Here is a 19,066-nt window from a genome sequence, read left to right as displayed (position 1 = left end):
CTTTATCCGCCCTCCTCACACTACCTCTCCCTCCAGACACGTCCCCAGAGGCTGCAAAGGAAGCCGCCATTGCCCTTGCTATTACCCGCACGGAAGCCCGGTACATTTTAAGTGATTCTAAAATTGCGATTCTAAATTTTGCTCGAGGCCGAGTCCATGTCCCTCCTTTTAGCATACTGAACTCGCCCGATGCACCCCATCCCCGCCAAGTGGAGCTGATATGGGTGCCCGCGCACTCCGGGAATCCCAGAAACGAGGCCGCCAACCTTTTAGCCCGAGGTTCTTTAAACCGGGCTCAGGTGGCCTCGGATCGGGGATTCACGAAGGAGCGCACGCACTCATTCAGCGAGCTGACGCAAGCCTACAGAGCCCCCCCGCCCCACTCCTCCCTAGATAATAATTAAGCAACACTCTGGCGCAGACTGCAGACACACTCTCTCCCTTCACCCCTTACCCTAGCCCACTATCATCCCTCCTTCCCCACTACGCGCGTCTAGTGAATACGGTGTCTTCGTTCACTCCCATCTTCCTCCCTTCCCGTTACGGCGAGGTTTAGATGTCCACCCAGATATGCGAAACATACATTTCCTTTCCTCAAAAACCAATTTACCGACGACCAAGGTGGAGAACCGAACGGGCGGTGGCGTTCTATGAACTCCCTGGTGGTGGTGGTGAAAAACTTTAATATGCAAAGAGAGTTTGAGGGTCAAAAAACCCTGCTACATGGACACTATCCTTAGCCCGGGACACCGCACGACGAGGCCCCGTCTCGCGCCCGCTTTACTAGAGCCCTTTGAGACTCCAGTGTGGAGCAGTTAAGGAGGGCAGTCTCCCATGCCTCTCGGGTGGGGGTGGGGGAAGGGGGAAGGTGAGGATTCTGAGTACATGCCCACACCATGTGAAATATATCGCAGATCTCTCCACAGTGCGGGCAGCGCCCATCTGTGTTCGGATCGAAGTGTTTTGCTATGGCAGGACAGAGAAGAGTTCCTGTCTGCAGGCGCCGTATAGTTCGCTCCTCCGCCTTACTCAGCCCCTTGGCAGGTACTGGGTAGAGACGGTGGCTGTCGCAATAATGAATTAGGATTTCGCGGAACCGCAGAAGCGGTTTATGAGCTTCTGAGCCAGGAGAGCTAGGATGAGGAGCCCGGCGTGTGAGCGCTTGGGTGGCCGCATCAGCGGCCTCATTGCCTCGTAGACCCTGGTGGCCAGGAGCCCAGATCACTTTTGTGCGAGTTAGATCGGCGGGAGCGCGTCTTAGAATTTGGGAGGCAAGAGGGGATATTTCGCCTGCAAGATAATGTTCACAGGCCTGGCGAGAGTCTGTAATAACTGTTCTCGATTTTGGATCGGCGGCAGCGAGAGCTATTGCGACTTCCTCCGCTCGTGTTGAATTTGGGGCCCGAAAAGATAGGCCATCGACATTCATTCCCCGGTGGACTACGGCAGCCGTGAAGAATCCCGTGGGCGACGGCCCTGTGATGTCCACGTAGTAGACGCCCTCTTTATATCCATACTGCCTCGCAAGCGTGCGAACCCGCGCTTGTCGTCTGCCTTCATGTGAAGCCATGTCGATGTTACGAGAGAGTGGAGCGACCAAGAGCATGTGGCGCCACAGCACCGGGATGTTCTCCGTCCCCTCTGGTATGCATGTGTGTTGGATGTGTAAGCAGTTTAGCAGGCGGCGCCCAGGAACCGTCTGCGATAGCCGCGTATATTGGTTCACGAGGTGGGCCTCCCGCAACTCCTGATAGGAGTTTACCACTCCCAACGCCTTCAGTTTGGCGTTGGAGGTAGCCACCTGGAGGTCCAATGCTCGCTTTGTTGCCTTCCTGATGATGGCGTCAATGCGCTCGTCTTGTTGGTTGGTGGTGCGTAGGTACGGCACGGCGTAGAGGATCCGGCTGGTCACGAAGGCATGGGCGAGCCGTAGCGCGTCCCTGCCCCGCAGACCACCCCGCTTGTTGGAAACACGGTGGATCATGCGCCCTGCCTGTTCACCTATGCTCTTGAGTTTCGCTATAGTAGAGTCCGGCTTAAGTTTGTTATTGATGAACAGACCCAGGATCCGGAGCTCTGCCACTTCTCTGATGGGACCGCCCGACAGAGATATGTGTAGAGACGTGTTGTCCATGTGGTTTGTCCTGACGTGTAGAAGCTCTGATTTGGCGGGAGCACATTGGAGACCACAGTCGGCAGCATATGCATCGACTATGGAGGCGGCCTGCTGAAGGCGGTCCTCCATCTCCCCAAGGCTCCCCTCGGTGGTCCAGATTGTAATATCGTCTGCGTAGAGTGCGTGTTTTATGCCCTCCACTTGAGCCAGTCGGCCGGGCAGGTGCATCATGGCGATGTTGAAAAGGAGCGGTGATAACACCGCCCCCTGTGGTGTACCTCGTGTACCCATAGAGTACGGGCCGTATTCCTCGTCCTCGATCCGGAGGAGTGCCTGACGCGCAGAGAGGAAGTCTCTGACATAGGCGAAGGCCTTCGCCCCGCAGTTAGTGGTGTTCAAGTTAGAGAGTATGGTGCCATGTTTAACATTGTCAAACGCCCCCTTAAGATAGAGGGCGAGAATGGGCTTGTCGTTTTGTTGCATGGCTGTGGGTCGTATTATGTCCCTGTGTACTTGGAGTAGGACATCCTGTGCAGACATGTGCGGGCGGAACCCGAACATAGTGTCTGCAAAGAGGCCCTTACCCTCCATGTATGGAGAGAGGCGATCCCGAACCATCGTCTCCATGAGTTTTCCTACACACGAGGTCAATGAGATGGGTCTCAAGTTTTGCAAGACGCTGTCGCGTTTCACTCTTAAAGGCGAAGCCTAACATCTTAACAACGCATCAGTGACACAAGCAGCAGCACCACTGTTAAGGCTTTCGCCTCACCGCGCTTTAGGTCAACAAAGTGCCCCCCTGAATTTTGGAAAGACGTTTGGTGCTCTATGTCGGAGGAAAGAAAAAATGGCTGAGGCTTAACTTGGTTAAGCCTGGAGAATGCGAAGCATCATCGTGTCGCGTAATTTAGAGGCGCACAACCACAGCGACGGCGCGAGGTGGGCCCCCGTTTCTCCACTGTCGTGACGTCATCGTGTCACGTGGTGTGACGTCATGTATCACGTGATTTGGAGGCGCACAACCACAGCGACGGCGCGAGGTGGGCCCCCGTTTCTCCACTGTCGTGACGTCATCGTGTCACGTGGTGTGACGTCATGTATCACGTGATTTGGAGGCGCATAACCACGGTGAAGGGCTGAAGTGGTAGCTAAAGTAGTATGCTTCGCATAAAAACTCAGGAGGAAGTGTTGGGCGATAGCCACCCCCCCGCTCCCCGTGATCCCGCCACGTGATAGCGTGCGGTGACTCTATCGCCACTGCGCACGCGGAATGCAGGGACCAGCAGGGCCGCCAACGCTTTAGCGCGAGGTTCTCTCAACCGGGCACCGGCGGCCTCCGACCTGGGGTTCTCGCGGGAGCGCATGCACTCATTCAGTGAAATGACGCAGGCCTGCAAAGCCGAGCGTCGGCTCTACCCTCCACTCCATTCCTCCCTCGACCATTATCATCAGACACTTTGGAGGCGGCTTCAAACACGCACCTCACCCTCCCCTTATATACGCTCGCGCTATCACCAAGTCTTCACAAACCCCTCCTGTACCCTCTGCCACCACCCCAAAGCCACTCTAGACCATATCCTTTTCCTCTGCGCCGCGGATCCTCCCCAGCGGGGCCTGGAGCACCTGACCACTTGGGAGGCTTGGGAGACCCTACTGCGCTCCGAGGACCCGGCCAAGCAAGCCATCGCCACCGGTCGGGCTGCCAGTGTCATGAGCCTCCGGGACATGAACGTTTGAGTGCAGTGGGGCCGTGCGGGGGCCCGCGGACCTGTGTGTCCAAAACTCCCCAGTTCTAAATAAAGTTTTCACCACCACCACCCCCAAAACATTAGGGACCGACACGGAGAGCGAAAAGTTGGGGATGGAGCGCTTCACAAGCACTTGGCTACGGCACCCATGCCATAGGTGTCATGCTTCGGAGAAGCGCTCCCGCACGACTCGACAACACTCACACAGCCATGAACCAGAGAGTAAGCGCGGGACAGACTCCGGGACGGCCCCGTTGTTATCCTCCGATAGTCGGACTGTCACAGTGCCAGGTGAACAAATTGTATTCGGTTTTGTTTGTATCTCTCGTGTGTGAGACCACTTTAGGAGCAAGACCTTTCGCTGTATTGCAGTATCTCTCTAGTGTCGTTTAGCATGTGTAAATGTTTTGTAGGTCACTTTGTATGTGTTCTTATGAGTGATACTATATTCTTTGCAACATCTCTTTGCTGTATAAGTTTTGTTTTCTTTGTGAGGCTTTGACTCCGACCTATTATCTGGCTTGCGACCGGTGAAAGCTGGGCGCCAAACGACCGCCCCCTTTGTCACTTGGTAGCTGGTTTCTGGCTGCACTTGCCCCGCTGAGTCCAGGGCACTTCCTTAGAGACAGGAGCAGCTACCCCCACACGCTCAAAGGTTGTCTGGGAGCGCGCGCTACAAGTGTGCAAAGGTGACAGCCCCTGTAGCGAGTGTCACTCGGATGTTTATCGCGAAATGTGTATATAGTGAGGAAGTTGTGAATGGGGACATGCGCGACACACACTTAATAGGCCCCTCAACCGCTACTTCACTGTCGAGATGATTACGCGAAGAGGAGGAGAGAGCAATAAATGCATATCCGCGTGAACAGCCGACAATAAGCATCCAGATATTTCAGTGGATGCAGTGCGGTGAAAAGCATGGAAGTTTGTGCGACTGGGTTCCGTAGCGGTCGTCACGTTTAGCTCAAGCACGGCAGAACACATTCACAGAAGAACCACTGAAGCAGAATTGCCTCTGCATGTGCCAAGCACGCGCGAAAAGAACAGTATGAAACAGCGAGTGTTTCTTGATCGCTGCAGTCAGGTTAACGCGCGTGGCGACACTGGTCTGAAAAGCTCTCTCTGGTCGGTCCTCCCGTGAGGAGCAGTTCCAGGCACATTGCCATGCATATTACCACTCTGCTCGATGGTTGTACGGGTGCGAATCGTAGCGAACTCACCAATGAAGTGGGGCTGGACCATGGTTGGGCACCGGGTCTGCAGCGGCACCTCTGCAAGAACGCGGCACTTTGTCACCTGCACGGAGACGCACACAGCCGGCGCGTGAAGCCAACAATTTAACCTTCGGATTACAAATCGTCCTGGGAAAACGGGAACGCACGTGGGAAGAAGTGACACCAGAAACAATGACTCGCTAGCAAAATCTAGCAACGCACTGTAGTGAATGACGGGAGCGTAAGCCTCTTCTTGAGCAAACCAAAATTTTTTGTAGGCACCCTAATGAAGTAGGGAGGTGTCAAAGGCCCATTATTCTGCAAGAAAGGACACACGTGCCCTGCGTGAAAGTTTTTTTTTTTTCAATATCCACACACGCCTCATTTATTTCGTCTGCTTTGTTGTTTTGTGATGATGATGAAAACGTTTATTAAAGCCACAATGCCTTAGTTAAAGGGAAGGCTGATCGGGTCCCTAGTCCGGGACGCCGTTGGTGAAAGCCGCTGCCCGTGCTCTGGCGACGAGGGCTCGTTGTTCCTCGAGGTCCGAGCTGGACAGGGCCGCCTCCCAGCCCTCCCGCGTTGGCTGATTTATGATCTCAATGCTGTCATTTTTCTGACAAGCCCATACCATGTGGTACAAGTTTGCCTTCTGGCCACAAAATTTGCACTGTGCCGAAAAGGACTCGGGCTCAATGGCGTGAAGCGTAGCTGGGTTATTGAAAGACATAGTTTGTAGCCTGCGAAGGTGACATTCCTCTGATTTACTGAGACCCTTAGCGGGCCTCGGGAGTGTCTGCCTTTCAAGGCGCAAATGTTGCAATATTTCTGAATATGTCGTTAGCGGAGAGGGGGAGCCAGAGTCAGGAAGGGAGGACATAGAAGGATGCCGGGGAAGAAAAGCTAGGGCCGAAGCGTGTGCGCGCTCGTTTCCTTCAACTCCCTGGTGACCTGGTACCCATATTAATTCCTTCCGTTCAGCTGAAGTCCTACATTGACTAAGAATTTTGCAGGCTAGCGGCGTGATTCTGCCACGCATATAGTTTCTATAAGCCGCCTGGGAATCTGTAACTATGTATTTAGATTCGGAGTGCGTTGCGGCTAGGGCTATCGCTACTTCCTCCATAGCCTGTGTATCCCCGTTACGAACTGAAAGCCCGTCCACGACTTGCATTTGGTGCACCACTGAGATATTTGATATTAGCCGCCGCGGTGGCTCAGTGGCTATGGTGCTCGGCTGCTGACCCAAAGGACGCGGGTTCGATCCCGGCCGCGGCGGATGGAATTTCTTTGGAGGAGAAATTCTAGAGGCCCGTGTACTGTGCGATGTCAGTGCACGTTGAAGAACCCCAGGTGGTCGAAATTTCCGGAGCCCTCCACTACGGCGTCTCTCATAGCCTTAGTCGCTTTGGGACGTTAAACCCCATAAACCAACCAACCAGATATTTGATATTCCTTGTACAGCTAGGACCCGCAGCGTCCACGAAGAAGGCTCCTTCTTTTGTTGAATAGCACTCGTTCATCTTCTTGCTCCTCGCCACTCGTCTAGCATGATGATGCTCCGGGTGCATGTTTTTGGGAAGCGGAAGCGTAAGGAATTTGCTCTTCCACTCTTTAGGTATATCTTGTCTCCCAGCCACTTGCTGCGGAAAGCTAATGTTTAAATCTTCTAAGACCCTGCGGCCGGTCGTAGTTGTGGCCAGGCGCACTACCTGGCTTGTAAGATGGGCGCTAATCAATTCATCAGCCGTGTTGTGTACCCCTAGTTTTAGTAGACGCTCCGTAGATGCTTTCATGGGTAGGCCGAGTGCCTTCTTATAAGCCGTTCGAATGATAACGTCCAGATGGTTTAGATCGGTCTTCCTCAAACGAAGGTACGGGGCCACGTACACTATCCTGCAGATGACAAAGGCCTGTATTAGTCTAAGGGTATCCTGTTCTTGCATGCCGTTTTTCTTGCTTGTGATCCGAGATATCATACGGATGACTTGTTCGCACACCGTTCGGAGCTTGGTGATCGCTGCTGCGTTCACACCCTTGTTGTTAATGAGCAGCCCCAAAATCCGTATTGTTTCCACCTCGGGAATAGGTGTATCATGGACCGAGATTTCCAGCGATGCAGTATCCCCCTTCCCTCGCAGGACGAGGAGCTCCGACTTGTCCGGGGAACAGCGCAGTCCGCATTCTTCAGCATACTTTTCAACCGTACTGGCAGCTTCTTGGAGGGCCTCCTCCATCTGTCCTATGTTTCCCTCCGTTGTCCATATGGTCATGTCATCCGCGTATAGGGCGTGGCGGATTCCCCTTATGACATTAAGTTGTTCCGGCAGGTGCATGAGGGCAACGTTGAAGAGCAGTGGAGGACTGCTCCCTGAGGCGTCCCCCTGGTGCCCATGGGTATCGCCTCGGACCTCGTGTCGCCAATAAATTTTTGCAGAGTGTACGTTCTGTGAATAAACGCTCAGCTGCGGTTCAGCGCCTGTGGTAACTGTTCTTTCTACGTGCCTTGTATTTTTGCGTCGTTTTTTGAAAGATGCTATATAGCTAGCTTAAATATCGGTTTTACTCCAGTTTGACATCATTTCTGGAATTCTGCCAGCCTTTTATGAAATGCTCCTAGGTATTTTCATGTTACAGAAAACAAACAAATCTGGCAAGGAAGTAAATAATATAGATGAAAACGCTACAAAATAACACCACCGAACATCATACTTGAACATGACACTAGCCACCAATGATGAGCGAAAGGAAAAAAAACGTCTGCTGGGCAACTTCACACAGAGCCAGGCTTTGTACACGAGTGATATGAACTAAAGATCATTGAATTGCAGTGATTCAATATAGGCGTAAATGCGTATAATGTAAGATAAAAAAAACAAGGACGTAATATTAGCGTTATTTCAAGACCCACATTATGAATGCGGATACGTTCGCGTCGAAGAAAAGCAGACTGCTGTGAGAAACGCACAAAAGACAAGATAAAAATAGTACACAATGGAAGATGAAAAACTTAAAGAAAAATAAATTTCAAAACATGATCAATGAGTTAGACGGGCAGAGCAGAACGGTGGGTCTAAAAATTAACATGCAATAAACCACAGCAATGTTCAACAGTCTAGCTATGGAACGGCAGTTAGCAATTGGTATTGAGGTATTGGAAGTGTGAGGGAGTGAGTGGCCGCTGACCTTGATCCTGAGAGGGAAAAAACGAGAAGTATAAGAATGGGGTGGAGCGCATATGGCAGGTTATCTGAGATCATGAATCGCAGTTTATCAATATGCCTCAAGAGAAGAGTACAGTCGCCGTCAAAAGTAAATGGAAGGCGACTTTGTCAAAAAAATTTAATTTCTTTAAGTCTAAAGCATAATGGTCCATGTTTGTTGGTGCACAATACAATTCGCACAGTCACATTTAGTCTGCACTTATGTATTCAAGGATGGATGAATTGAGCGGGCAATGAATAAATATTTTCGTTAATATTGGCTTCCATATACTTTTGACGGTACCTGTATACAACAGCTGTATCTTACCGGTACTCACCTGTGTGCAGAAACGTGGAAGCATACGAAAAGGGTTCGGCTTAAAGATAACGCAGAGAGCTATGGAAAGGAAAATTATAAGTGTAACGTTAAGAGACCGGAAGCGAGCAGAGTGGGTGTGGGAATAAACGTGTGTTAATGACATCCTAGTTGAAATCAAGAGGAAAAATTGTACTTGCGCAGGGCATATAATCCGCAAGATAACCGCTGGTCCTTACGGGTAACGGAGTGTATTCCAAAAGAAGGCAAGCGTGGCAGGGGGCGGAAGACGGGTCAGCTGTCTGCAGATGTCGATAATCAATTCCTTGCGGAACAAACACCGGAAATATATAGCGTCACTCAAGGCACTCTTGGCGCGCGGGTCTTCGTTGTGCGTGAACCGGAGGAAGTAAAAAATGGTGGTGCGGCTGTGGAATGGAGTCACTGCACTGCTGAGATTACTGTTGCCAATGCCGGATGTGCCATAGAGGCAGCTGACTGCCAGCCTGCCAGTTCACCTCGTGACGGCAACTGTGGCGTGGACCTGCCAAATCCACTTGTGTCTTCCAAGCGTGGTGTGTCGCCGGGTGTATTAAGGTGAAGGTTGGTGTGAATATCATGAAGGAAAAGAGCTAGCTGTGATTCACAAGAGTGGCCTTGACGGAAGCCATGCTGATTGGGGTGGAAAAAGTTGACCGATGAAAGGAACAGCTTACAGCTCTTGTTGAACGCGTTAACGACCTCCTTCACCAGCTTATTAGTCCTCACCAATCTTGATGTGTTCCTGGTGGTAGTATTTTCACCTCACTAACCCTTATTCTAGGCCTCACTGAGTGCACGATTGCGTGTGGGGCTAGCGGAGTCGCGGTCCACCTGAATCAAAAAAGCGTTAGGTCTCTTAGAGCACTTGTATCCGGAAGGAATCCTTGGATGCTACAACTTCCCGAGAGTCTCCACTCAACTCCTTCGAAATACTGCTGCGCCGAACCATGATGTCCTCTTAAATGGGGTTGCTACGCCGCCCTTTGTGGTGACACGAGGCGTCAGCCAGTGTTGCCCGCTCTGGTCGGCGCTCTACGTGCTCGCGATAGGTTCTTTGTTGCGCAGTGTCGAGGGCTCGACTTCGGTGGGAGGCCTAGCACGGCCTGGTTCCTCGCAGGTAAAGGTTGCTGCATGAGGTGACGACGCCCCCTTGCTCTTGCGTGATGCAGACAGCGTGGGTAGCTTTTCCCGCGTGCACGAGGAGTGGGCCTCTCTCTCCAGCGGTGAGTTCAACGACAGTAAATATCTGGCGCTATGCTCGGGGAGTTCGGCTGGCATGCTTCCGAGCGTGCATGCCCGTTCCGAGCACGTCGCAATTTCGGGAGTCATGTTTTGGGCGAGCGGCGCCTCTCCTCGTATGCGGCAGATGATTGTCGCATCAGTGCAGAATGAAGTAGTTGTCTCACCGCTTCTCCGTTTCCACTGAGAGAGAGGACATGCCTTCTGAAAGACGTATTGTGCAGCAAGCTATGGTTTGGTGCCCGCGCAGCACTACCTCCTTCTCCAGTAGTGGGTGAGCTACACGCTTTGGTGTTTGGATGGTTTCTGGGAAGGCCGAACCGATCTAGTTTCGCGAACAACTACGCATCGCATCGCGCGCAACAGCGGAGGATGGAGCATGCTATGCTTGGTAGCGTTCTGCAGGGTTTTATGCACCAAATGGATCATGCACCTTGTAGGAGTCACAGTGGCTCCCTGGTGCCCCATGCCCTTGGCAACCGCGCCCGCTGCAGTGACCCCTTTGCCGCACTACGCCGCAGCAGCGTGCATGTACACACAGCTTGAGGAAGCTCAACTCGCAGGGGCTTGGAGTGGCACGGCCGCATGGAGACTGTGCGAGACGTTTTGTCTTCCTGTGCTGCCACCGGACGCAGATCCAGAAAAAACGCCCGACTCTAGATGGAAGGGCGCCAACTGCCCCGGCTTACCCGATGCGGTCAGAGATTTCTGCTGGGGCGTCGAGTGGGGGGTACTGCTGACCAAAGAGCAGCTCCTCCGGTTCGGAATCCTACCAAACGACACGTGCGTCGATCGCGATCGCTTAGAACTTTAGAAACACAAGAGCACGCACTGGAAGACTGCGTCGTGTCGCGCACTTTTCGCCGGTCAGCCACGCGGGCATTCTGTGTGCTGGCCTCGTGCACGGCAAGACCACGCGGAGCTTTCGAGCGCTTGTTTACGAAGTCGATCGGCTTCATTTTTGTAGCGAGAGCTACATTGGCCGTATTCTCGCCGTTTCGCTGCGACAGGTGGCCACACCGCGAGCTGAGCCGTTGCCTAGCAACCGCCGCAGCTGGCAGCGCGGCTCGCCGCGCCATCTGGCATGACGTCAGAGGAGGAGCTGGTGAAAACGCGTTGCAACAGCAGAGGAGGAGCCGGCGTTGCATCGTATGTATTTTAACATAGTAGTGACTGCAGTACGGCGAACAGGGAAACAGCGAGAATGGCTCCTAAACGAAATTCTTTATTTGGGCTGTCTTGCGCCCGCAAAGAACTGAATCACTCGGCGGCGGAGTAGCAACAAGCCCGCTCGGCGGTCGTCGAAAAGTATGCCGGCTGCTCTCGGTCATGCTCTTTTTAAAGCTGAGAGCGAACATTCGAAATGTCTCTTTGCCACCAGATGCACTTCTGACACATCTGACATCTTCAGCCTCCCTCAGGCAGCGTACACGTGCTCTTATTCCCCCGTGTACCTACCCCCTTCCCCCCAACCTATCACGGGTGGAGGAGGTCTCTCTGAGGCGGCTGCGTGTCGGAGTGGCCCTTACCAGTGGCAAAGTGACAAGATTCCTGCGCCGCAAAAATGCCCTCACTGCGAGGCACCCGCTTCCGACACCAATGTCCACCACCTACTGTGGACATGTCCCGGAACTTCACTGGTGCGCGCTCGAGTTCTTCAAGAGGCAGGACTGTCTGCAAACAATGACTCTAGTTTGAACGTGTGGGTAACTAAAAACATTTATGCCCGAAGCTTATGTGACTTTTTACACGCAACCGGGCTTCATGCATTTCTGTAACTTATTCTACCTTTCGTGACTAACACCACGTTTTATGCCGCGCGGCACACTCAACGTCATAAATAAATAAATAAATAAAGCTTAAAAAGTTATAGAACACTGTGGAAAAACGTAGAATCGGCTCCGCCTGGATGCAATCAATCGAGACAAATCTGGGCGCGTGTTGCATCACAAACAAAGCGATAAAGGTGCGTGCCAGGAGCTTTGAGGAATGAACAAACAAACACTACAAACATTCGCGGCATTACTCCCCTCTCAAAGAAGCATCCACCCGATGCTTTAAAACATAAGGAGACTACCAACAAATAAAACGGATGGCTTTAGACGGACAACGTGGACACTTCTTGTACGCGGCGTCGCTGGGATGCAGTCATTTCGTCAGGGACGACTTCGTAGTCCAGTTCACCAAGGCGACGAAGAACCTTGTGCGGGCCGAAATAGCGGCGCAAAAGTTTTTCATTCAATCCGTGGTGGCGAATAGGTGTCCAAACCCAGACTCGGTTTCTTGGCTTGTATTCCGCGTTGCGTCTTCGTAGGTTGTAGTGCCTGGCGTCGGTCCGCTGCTGGTCTTTGATCCTTAATCGGGCAAGTCTTCGGGCTTCTTCTGTGCGTTGAAGGTAGGCGGCGACGTCGACGTTATATTCTTCGGTAACATTGAACAGCATGACGTCTAGCGTGGTCGTGGCCTCCCTGCTATGGACGAGCCTAAAAGGCGTCATCTGGGTGGTCTCCTGCACTGAGGTGTTGTAAGCGAAGACGACGTAAGGCAGGATAACGTCTCAGGTCTTGTGTTCGGCATCGACATACATGGCGAGCATATCGGCGATGGTTTTGTTCAGGCGCTCGGTCTGTCCGTCGGTCTGCGGGTGGTATGCTGTTGACCTCCGGTGGCTGGTTTGGCTGTAATGGAGGATGACTGGCTGCAGTTCCGCCGTGAATGCGGTTCCTCAGTCCGTGATGAGCACATCGGGGGCGCCGTGTCGCAGAAGAGTGCACTCCACGAAACTTTTGGCGATTTCTGCTGCTGTTCCGTTCGGTAGGGCTTTTGGTTTGGTTTGGTTTATGGGGTTTAACGTCCCAATGCGACTAAGGCTATGAGAGACGCCGTAGTGGAGGGCTCCGGAAATTTCGACCACCTGGGGTTCTTTTACGTGCACTGACATCGCACAGTCCACGGATCTCTAGAATTCCTCCTCCAAAGAAATTCAGCCGCCGCGGCCGGGATCGAAGCCCCGTCTTTCGGGTCAGCAGCCGAGCACCATAACCACGGAGCCACCGCGGCGGCGGTAGGGCTTTTGCCTTGGCGTAGCGGGTCAGGTACTCAGTCGCTATAATGATCCACTTATTTCCAGATGTTGACTTCGGGAAAGGGCGAAGCAAGACCATGCCGATCTGCTGAAAGGGCCTTGAGGGGAGTTCAATGGGATTCAGAAATCTTGCTGATCGTCACTGCTGACTATGTCACTGCTTTGTGCAAGTTATCCGAGAACTGCGGACTTAGCGGTACAAAATTTCCGTTAGAGGAAATGTTGCGTGACCGTCTGGTTTTTGCAATTTCAGACAGTGTGGTTCAAGAGCGTTTGTTAGCGGATAGGATAGGATAACTTTATTCGGCTTTAGCACAAGGTTTTTTTATGTGGTCAGATGAGTCCATCCGCAACGGTCGGTTGCCCCTATTCCAGGGCTCCAGCGGAAAAGAGTTTGACGTTCGAGACATCATACGAGTTAGCAGTAACAGCGGAAACGACTGCCAAACAGCAAAAGGCAGTGAGGAAAGGCACAGGAACCCGAGTTCCAGCAGGAGTTGACGGCGGAAGTAGGAAGGGTGGTCTCCATGAAGCAACCAGAAAGGCAGTGGCGTTGTTTTCGCTGTTTGGGAGCCCATGCGGGACGGCGTTGCAGATACATAGATTCTGTGTGCTTCAGCTGCGGTGGAAAGGGACACTTGGCAAGAACATGCCGAAAGAGGCAAGCGGAACTGGAATTGCAGTTGGATGATACTGTCACGTAGTGGTGACTGCAGTCCGGCGAACAGAAAAACAGCGAGAATGGCTCCTAAACGAAACTCTTTATTTGGGCTGACTTGCGCCCGCAAAGAACTGAATCACTCGGCGGTGGCGTAGCAACAAGCGTGCTCGGCGGTCGCCGGACAGAATGCCCGCCGCTCTCGGCCATGCTTTTTTAAAGCTGATAGCGAACTTTCGAGCTAATGCTTCGAAAGTTACTAGAACATTCTGGAACAACATAGAATCGGCTCCGCCTGGATGCGATCAATCGAGATAGGCGCATCTTGCATCACGAAAAAAGCGATAAAGTGGCGTGCGGGCAGCTACGAAGAATGAAAAAACACTACAAACATTCGCGTCAATATGGAAGATGCAGTGAAGAGCGAGTACGACGAGTTGTTTAGTATTAGACAAGTAAAAAGTGGGGCGTCAAAGTACGTCATCGCTGTAGAGATTGGGAAGGAAATCGTGCCTATGGAAGTAGATTTTGGAGCTGCCAGATCTATTATTAGTGAGAACAAATTTGAAAGGCTGCAAGTGGCGAAACAGATCAAGCTGGCAGTTTGCGACACACAGCTCGTTACCTGGCCAAGGGAAGGTCTCGACGTGCTGTGAAAAGCGTCCGTGCCCGTGAAGTTCAAATGTAGAGAATTTTAGTTGCCACACTCTGCTGGGCCGGGATTGATTCCAGCCGTTCCAGCCAATCGGGCTTTCGCACGCGCCGCGATGCGGCGAGAACAGCGGCCCTCCAGCAACACATGTAATCGGCCCACCATCCATTTGCGATACTGGGCCTATTACCTGTGCTCATGTAGGCGGTGGCCGGAGAAACCCCGCCGCGCGCTTTATAAACTAGGCTTTTTTAAAAACTTCTACAGAAATTTTTCAGTAATTAGCGGCGAGAATCGGAGGCTTGCACATTGCATCAGTGAATGTATTTTATCAGCGGAAGCTATCCACGCATGGTTAGTTGTGAGAGGCCGAACAAGGTCACTCATGTATCAGCTTTGTGTGAACGCATGCACTCACACCTAAACTCTGCTGTGCTAGAGATTAATAAGCTAATAAAGCGACAAACTCGAATTACTGCACACAGCAGTGTTAAAGGGCAAAAGGGCGCGGACACAGACCACTGAGCGGAATCAGGGCCTCGTACCTTCAGGCGCAGACGTCGCTTGGTCAGAGATCTCGCAAGTAGCGCCAAGGGCCGTAAGGAGTTCGGCGTCCTCAAAACACTCAGGCTCGCAAAGATGCCACCTTTGCGAAAACTGCAGTCGACGGGCGGTAGCGAAAGCAGCGTTTTGACCACCGCTTCTTCTGAGTAGGCATGCGCTGTGCAGTGGCGACTGCCACTGTCCTTGACGCACCACTGACTCGGGCAACGAAGGCGATGGCTGCACCCGATGAAAGGACGAAATGCGAATCGGTTTGCCGGCAGCCGTTTCGCCTTCTGGCAGCTGCTGTTTTGGCGTCACGCATGCTCTCCTTCGTACGCAAGAGAGGAGAAGGCGAGAGAGAAAGGCGTGCATAATTACAGCACCGTCGCAGTGGACGCCTCTCCGCTGGCGACAGGGCGTGGCCAGCCCCGCTATACTGGAGTCTTTGTGCCGTAATCGGGCAGAATAGCTACAGCAGGACCACTAAATGCGTCCACTGGAGGGTGCGCGCAAGAGCCCTCAAAGCCTGACCTTGGCCCATGTGCGGTAACTTCGCCGAAAGCCTCAGTCATGGGAAAGAGCTGTCAAGGGGAAAAAATCACCATAAGAGCAATTTCTCCGCGATGTTTTTGTTGCCATTTGTTTTCCGTGGGAAGGCACTATGGAGAGGCCAAGCATTGTGCTTAACCAGGAACGAGAAGTATTGTTTGCGACATCGATCGTACGTGCGGTCACGTTACAGATGTTGGGCCGGGTGCAATTGGTGGCTGGCGTTCTAGCGTTGTTACGATGATTGCCCTATGGACAGGAGAACACGCGGCTGATAAACTCTCTATCTCACATGTGAAAGTTCCTATGCTGTCCGAACGTCTTACCTAAGAGTAAGCTTCATCGACTTGCCAAACAAAAAGTTTTACATTAACCCTACTGAGACGGCCCCAGAGACGTCGGAAGCCGCTGCCACGGTCGCCTCCAAATGTCTTGCAACAACTTTCGACATGAGACGCTGCTGATGTTCCTAAAGAGAGGAAAGACGAGAGAGTCTGAGGTGACCCTAGGTGGATCGTTTGAAATGGTTACACTCTTAGAAAAGAGGTAGTAGTACTTACTAACTTTTGGGGTAGTAACTGGTTGTCACATAAGTTACTACCCTGTTAGTAACTGCAGGTAGTAACGGGAAGGTAGTAACGACTGCTACCTGCAGGTAGTAAAGGGAAGCTAGTATTATTTACTAAGAAAATGAATAGAAACTCGCATATGCTGCTAGATTCATCGTACGGTGTGCTGGCGTGGCTTGTCAAATCTATGCTTACTCGGAAAATAAAAAAAAACCTTCCCAGTCAATTTGACTAATTCCGTAACCCAGACAGAGCTATCAGAGCGTGCTGGCCGTAAATCACACGCTTTGGTTTAAGCTCGTCGCGCCTTACATATAAAAATTATTCTAGGTGATGGCATCGACATCCTTACCGTGCGCACACAAAGGTTCAGAATGCAGGAAAAGCACAAATCAGAAAGAGTGCGTGTGCACATGCAGGGAAATCTTTCGCAGTCTCATATACTCCGTAAATCGAACTCATTTACGGGCTAGTGGCTCTTACCGGTTGAGCTAAGATACCAGCGTTAATTATGAAGTTGAGATTGTAGAAACAGCTCATTCTACCTAACCATATGCCTTTGCAGAAATGTTTAATTACAAAACCAATTTATTAGCACGACAATCTGTCAGTTTGTTTACTTTGACTTCATTTTATTTATTTATTTATTTATTTATTCAACATACCCCTAAAGGCCCTCATTCGAGAGTATTACATAGGGGGCGGGGAGTCGCATCTAACAGAAACATTATTAACAAGCAAATGAACAATAAATAGGCTAAATATAACATGGGAAAATAATTAAGCGCCAGAGGATGAATAAAGAGGCTAATAGAAAGCAATATAATAATAGGTTTAAGAAAACAATAAGCCATAACAGAAATGAACGTACACAGCGTGCACGTATTGCCCATAAAGAGAGACAGACGCAATAACATACATTTCAATCAACAGTATATTTCGAATGCCAACGTCGCTGCGGATGAGATCGAGAAATGTGGAGGCGTTAGATTCAGTGGCTATGTGTGCTGGTAGATCGTTCCACTCTGATAGTGCGTGGTATGAATGACTTCGCAAATGCAGATGAACGACACGCGATGCGCTTAACTTTGTGCGGATGGTCGAGCCGTGGAAAGAAGGCTGATGGTGATAGGAAAAAATCGTGGTGGAGCGATGGATGGTGATACAGTTTATGGAAAAGTGCTAGTCGTGATAATCTGCGGCGGAAACACAAGTTTTCTAATTCGGCACGATTTTTTAGGGCAGTGACACTGGTAGTATGTGAGTAGTCTGAAAAAATAAAACGCGCAGCACGGTTCTGCAAGGACTCAATGTTTGCTATGAGATAGGCTTGTTCAGGATCCCAGATGGCTGATGCATATTCAATCTTCGGACGAATGAGTGTGAGGAACGAGTTAAAGGAACGGTTACTAACTGATATGATTGAAACAGCGCAAGGCCGAAGGCCAAAGAAGAGAGCGGAAGAAAGGAGGAATGGACAACACACTGCAGCGCTGATGTGTTGATGTTATGTGCACATCTTAGTTTGTGTTGGCTTGCAGGGATCCGGGTGCATGAATAGCTCTATGCGTTGTTTTCTATTTTGGTGCCTGAATGTATTTATACGCGCAGCGTGCCAAATAAATGTTAGTTGTTAGTTCAGCGCTGTGTTGTCCGTTTCCTCCTTTCTTCCGCTCTCTTCTTTGGCCGTCGGCCTTGCGCTGTTTCAATCATATCATGCACAACCAACTCGCCCATCAGTTCGTGCTTTGGTTTGGTTTGGTTTATGGGGTTTAACGTCCCAAAGCGACTAAGGCTATGAGAGAGGCCGTAGTGGGGGGCTCCGGAAATTTCGACCACCTGGGGATCTTTAACGTTCACTGACATCGCACAGCACACGGGCCTCTAGAATTTCTCCTCCAAAGAAATTCCAGCCGCCGCGGCCGGGATCGAACCCGCGTCTTTCGGGTCAGCAGCCGAGCACCATAACCGCTGAGCCACCGCGGCGGCAGTTCGTGCTTTCAAGGTTACTAACTAGGTAGTAACTAGCGACCATAGGTAGTAAAAAGGTAGCAAGGGATACGTTTACTAGCTATACCTTGAAGAGAGCTGATAAAAGGAAGTAAAAGGAAGTCAGAGTTAGTAACTGCGGCACTTACTACCTTTTAACTAACCTTTTTTTTTAAAGAGTGTAGCACTTCTTTGTTACTACTCACTCTATTGTAGCTAATGCCCACATTGGTCACAACCCTGCATTCATGCATCGCGGGGGGTAGCAGCGGAATGCGCCACTGCCCGGCAGATGGCTCGTTCAGATACATCCATCCAGGGAGCTTTTGAGAGCACCATCTCGTGACCAGTCATTTATTTAACTGCCACCCGCCACGGTGGGCACTTTGCTCTCAGTCCTATGAGCATGCTGCGATGTATTCAGAAGGTTCCACGCACGTCACGCGTTACGGCCATCGCCATTTACGTTTGCACGGATACTTCTAATGCTGATGTATTAATCACGATGGTTTATTTACTTTCTATTGCTGACTTCTGCAATAAACGGAAGCCTACAGCCACCGAAACAACCATGGAGCATAGAGATCTTTAAGTAGAACAAGCTGTCGGGCTAGCTGGTGAATTACTCTGACGTGGTAAAATTGCGCGAAAAGATGAAAGGAAAAGCGTGCAAAAAAAAAGCGAAAGCAAAGGCAGGCCGGTAGCGACGCCACATTTATTTTATTTTATTTTTTATTTATAGAATACTGCAGACCCTAAGATAGGTCCAAGCAGGAGGGGCAAAAGTGCATAAACAAAAACTGCATAAACCCACACAAAAACTGACATCAATAACATTGAAAACGTGCAAAAGAAAGCCCTTAAGTTTATTTATAATACTTACAGTAGAAGAGCCTCGATCATTGATCTCAGAACACAGTCCGGCCTCCCAACATTAGAATTTCGGCGTAGACTCCATCACCTACAAACTTTGTTTAATATAGTTAATAAACACACAAAAATTGATTCCCACATCTACATCAACTGTAATAAAAGAAGAGAAACAAGAGGCAAGCACAGCAAAACAATTGTGATGCCACAGGCTAAGACTTGCGCGTATCGCTTCTCGTTCTTCCCTCGAACTATATCCGAGTGGAATGC

The 19,066-nt window shown here is 51.0% G+C and overlaps 1 protein-coding gene across 1 annotated transcript in view; it reads right to left on the bottom strand.

Annotated features, from left to right (window-relative positions):
* LOC149367342 (uncharacterized) overlaps positions 1–18,829 on the bottom strand; it is a 70,472-nt gene extending 51,643 nt beyond the window's left edge. The window contains exons 1-3 of the mRNA XM_089573713.1: positions 18,810–18,829; positions 14,819–15,056; positions 5,085–5,160 (exon numbers count right to left, since the gene is read on the bottom strand). Coding sequence (XP_089429839.1) covers positions 5,085–5,160; positions 14,819–15,056; positions 18,810–18,829 — 334 coding nt within the window. The remainder of the gene's footprint in view (positions 1–5,084; positions 5,161–14,818; positions 15,057–18,809) is intronic.
* Positions 18,830–19,066: the final 237 nt, after the last annotated feature.

Source organism: Amblyomma mixtum, chromosome 1 (genome assembly GCF_055824585.1).
Source record: "Amblyomma mixtum isolate Tamu chromosome 1, ASM5582458v1, whole genome shotgun sequence".
NCBI classification, from domain to species: Eukaryota; Metazoa; Arthropoda; class Arachnida; order Ixodida; family Ixodidae; genus Amblyomma; species Amblyomma mixtum.
Note: the sequence above shows the minus strand (reverse complement) of the source record. Positions and strands in the feature narration are given on the sequence as shown.